A 3,985-nucleotide genomic window follows, 5' to 3' on the forward strand; every position below is an offset into this window, starting at 1 on the left:
TCCAAGAGCTCACTGTGGGAGGGATAGAGAAGCCATTACTGCCACGACTGCTATAACCAATACTACTGCTCCTCCTCCTGCTACGATACACCTCCACTCCAGAGCGGCTCCCCACCCCCACCCACTCAGCTATTACTACTGTTGGGGGTTGTCAGGGTGTAGCCGCGCCGTTGTCATGGCAACAGAGTTGTAAATGATGAGGAACCACACTCTGTGTCCATGAGTGACGTTTACATCTAAACGTACGCACAGATACACGAACACACAGTAAGACACGGGCACAAACACGTACACGCCGCGCCGAGAGAAAAACACAGATGCGCGCACACACACACACACACACACACACACAAATACACATATGCATTTGCACAGACACAACACTCTTTTGCTCTCTCTCTCACACACACATTCACACAAGCGCACATGTGCAAACACACATACATGTATGCATTTGCACAGGGCCTACATACAAACACACTCTCTCTCTCTCTCTCTCTCTCTCTCAAGCACACACACTCACAAGGACAGGCAGACAGACATGCACATGCATGGATGCACAGGCACACACAGATACACATAAACACACCAAGGGAATGTGTGGTAGATTTAAAGCTACGGCTACATATATCTAAGCAGTTTTCTGAGAGCAAACTAGGCTCTATGATATCATCTTTATATCTTCTCGGTCTCTGAGCAAAAATGATGAAATGGTGAACCAATCACGCGTCTTTAGCTCCAGTGACCTGGAGGCCTACCAGTCACGTCTAGCATAATAGCTTTATCCTGTTAGCTGTAAAACACAAGGTTCCTTGACATTGTCGGCCATTGTAAAGTGATTTGTTGGTAGTCTGTGCGTGTTTCTGGTGGGGTTTTATGGTATAATTTCGTATATCACCAAGCCTTCCATCTTTAGTTTGTGGATATAGAGTCCCGATCAACTGACTGAGACAGATTCACACTATGGATCCAGTGTTGACGGCCAATCCATTAGATTAGCCTTTCACTGAAGGTTACACTATGGTAATTATTAATTATACTAAATACAACGAATTGGCACTATAGTTAATTATAAATCAATACAGGCTAATCTATGTAAATTATTTCGTTTAAGTATTGCAATAAATTGATCTGTTTACAGTGGCGCTATAGGGGGTTGTGTGTTTGAAGGATTTCGCCTTCAACTAAAACGGTGGGTTCAATCCCTTACATCTGACCTATCTGCAGGCATCCTTGAGCTCGAAGGCCAGCCTCTTCCAGCTCATTAATTGCATGAATCTCAAATACATTCACTGTGAATCGCTTTGGATAAAAGTGACTCCAGAATTACAAAATAATATGCTATTTAATGGTTTATAACCCGCAAACACTGCCTACAAACGACGGTTTACGATAACATGCTGCCATCTTGTGGCCAATAAATGTATAAATGCCAATACAACTTGATATGTTTACAAGTGCGAGGCGGGAAACTGAACACATCTTTGGTTAAGCATTATTAAAACTAAGGGAACTTGTTTTAAACTAAGTTCCCTTAGTTCCCTAAACAACACTTTTTCTTTAGATCATGTTTCGCAAGAGAACGGCTTGGTTTTCAAACAGTGTCGAGCGAAGGTGTCAGAAATACTGGGGTACGTTTTTACTAGCTGTTTTACATGCTATTTGTTTTGGCTTCATCATTCAATCATTCAATCATTTAAATAATTTCTGTAAGATATATTATGTATCCGTAATGTGTAAATCACCCATAGACTGACTGTACATTGGATAAATGCACTCAATAGACAATCTAACGTTACTCGAGATATGACAATGAGGCCGATTGTTCCGAAAAAGATATCTTAGCTGACATAGAATATAAACCTACCTATTTAAGTCAAATATAGAGAATACCATGTAGGATTTTGAGATGTGAACATAATATGTGCTGGTTCATGTGTATATCAGCAGTATCACATGTGTGTATCTACACAGTGTCCGATGTGTGTATCTACACAGTATCCGATGTGTGTATCTACACAGTATCCGATGTGTGTATCTACACAGTATCCGATGTGTGTATCTACACAGCATCTGATGTGTGTATCTACACAGTATCTGAAGGTGGGCGCATTGCGAGCTGGAGGACAGCAGAATACCTCTTCAGTGAAGATGCCTCAAACCCTGACACTCAGCGGTAAGAAACAGCATTCACTGTTCCCATTGACCTCCCTATAGGTAAGCAGGTCAATGGGAACAAGAGGGGTTGCTTGTTCAATTCCTCCGCTCCTCCTCACGACAAGAGGCCTAAATGCAAGTTATTATTGCTTCATTGTTGATTAATCTCCCAATTAGTAATATTTTCTTCCAATTATACAAGTCGTCCTCCTCTGATATCAGGATCTTTGAGAGTAAGGACTACCAGCAGAGGAAGGTGACGGTGTTCCACAGCCTGTTCCTGTGTGCGTGTGAGAAGCGTGACAGCGCCGGCTCTGTGTGTATCGGACACTACGTACTGCCCCCCGTCTGTGTCCAGGACGGTGAGGAGCAATTAGTTCTTATTATTATTATTTTCACTCTCTCTTTGAAATTTTCTTTTGGGTGCGGGTGGCCATTTTGCGTTTTGTTTTTAAATAAGCCCAAATGGGTTCGAGGCTCGATACTTAAGGTTTGCTACTTCGATTGCTTGCTACTATAGCCTACTGGCTTGGTGTTTGGGTTTCAAGCGAGTTCCCTTACGTTTAATACCAACGAGATGGGTCGCGGTCTGTGTGGCCATGAATCAATGCGAGCACGCAGTGAGCACAGTGGATAGAAAAGTGTTCCAAAAAGACATTAAAATAACTTCCTCTTTCTTTGTTGTTTTAGTGGTGGTTCCAATTTGGATGGAAAGCTTTGGTTATTTTCTGTCTCATTTGTAAGTCTAGCTTTGGATAAAGGTGCCTGCTGGTGCTGAATGTAATTGTAGTCCATTCAACTTTTTATTTTCAGAAGTCCGGAATGTGGTTGGCAGACTGATTTGGGAAAGGGAAGATGATCAGTGTGAACCCCAGGTATCTATGAAACATAAAGCCAACATAAACCTTCCTTTAGTATAGTCTACTACATATTTCTTAAATCTGTATTTGCAGGGTTCATCAGTGAAACAGGTAGTGGAGGAGGACTCGTGGACGATCACAGACTTGAACAGCAGGTCACAGATTTTGTTTAGTGCTATATCCCTGTACCACGCCACATGGATATATGCTTGACCGTATCATCTGAAAGTCTTGAAAGCCTCTGCACTATTGGATTTTTAGTTTGTATATTTCTCACTCAAAAAGATGATGGAAAAAAACAATTTGGCCTTGAAGCTGGCATTTGTGTCCTGACTTTTATTTATATAAGTGTTTCATCGTAGCTGACATGACATTATGTTGTGTTTTTTAATAGCTGTGGACATTTGGACTCAGAGATGCCCCAGCCTGAAGTCAAAGTGTGCCGTGTACAGAAGCTCTCCTTTAATAAACCAGCAACAGGTAAAGCATTCATTCAGTATGTTGATTTCATTTCAGTTAAAATTGAGAACCTTAATTATTGAGAAACGCACAAGTCGAATTTAAACTATACCACACCGAATACAGTAAGGCGGCGGGCTGGCATCTTAATTTTGATCTCATAAATAATAGTACATCTGCCGTTTGGTGGACACTTTCACACAAAGCATCCTACCATACTGTACATTTCATGCTAGGCTTTAGTTGAGCTTAGCTACACAGGAACCTGAACGAATTACACACATTCTTATTTAAAACACTTACTTTTTAATCATTAAGTGTCTCTCCTCTCTAGGTTTCATCAGTATAAACAAGCTGGCGAAATACTCTGGGGACCTGTGTGAAATCACACCGGACCGCTGTGGCTGTTGAGCGCATCAGTAAATCCAACTGCCACACTAGTGTCTATTTATGTATTGCATGGTCCTTATTCACCTAGCAGCCATCTTGGTTCTAAACAGTAGTTGGGT

The 3,985-nt window shown here is 41.6% G+C and overlaps 1 protein-coding gene across 1 annotated transcript; it reads left to right on the forward strand.

The window, feature by feature from the left end:
* Window positions 1-1,567: 1,567 nt before the first annotated feature.
* Window positions 1,568-3,887, forward strand: terb2 (telomere repeat binding bouquet formation protein 2; the record flags this gene model as incomplete). The annotated part of the gene is made up of 7 exons (XM_079736411.1): window positions 1,568-1,631; window positions 2,071-2,176; window positions 2,380-2,519; window positions 2,971-3,032; window positions 3,111-3,172; window positions 3,412-3,497; window positions 3,811-3,887. The coding sequence occupies 7 exons, from the start codon at window positions 1,568-1,570 to the stop codon at window positions 3,885-3,887; spliced, it is 597 nt and encodes a 198-aa protein (XP_079592537.1).
* Between the last annotated feature and the right edge of the window lie 98 nt (window positions 3,888-3,985).

Source organism: Pollachius pollachius (genome assembly GCF_949987615.1).
Source record: "Pollachius pollachius genome assembly, chromosome: 5".
NCBI classification, from domain to species: domain Eukaryota; kingdom Metazoa; phylum Chordata; class Actinopteri; order Gadiformes; family Gadidae; genus Pollachius; species Pollachius pollachius.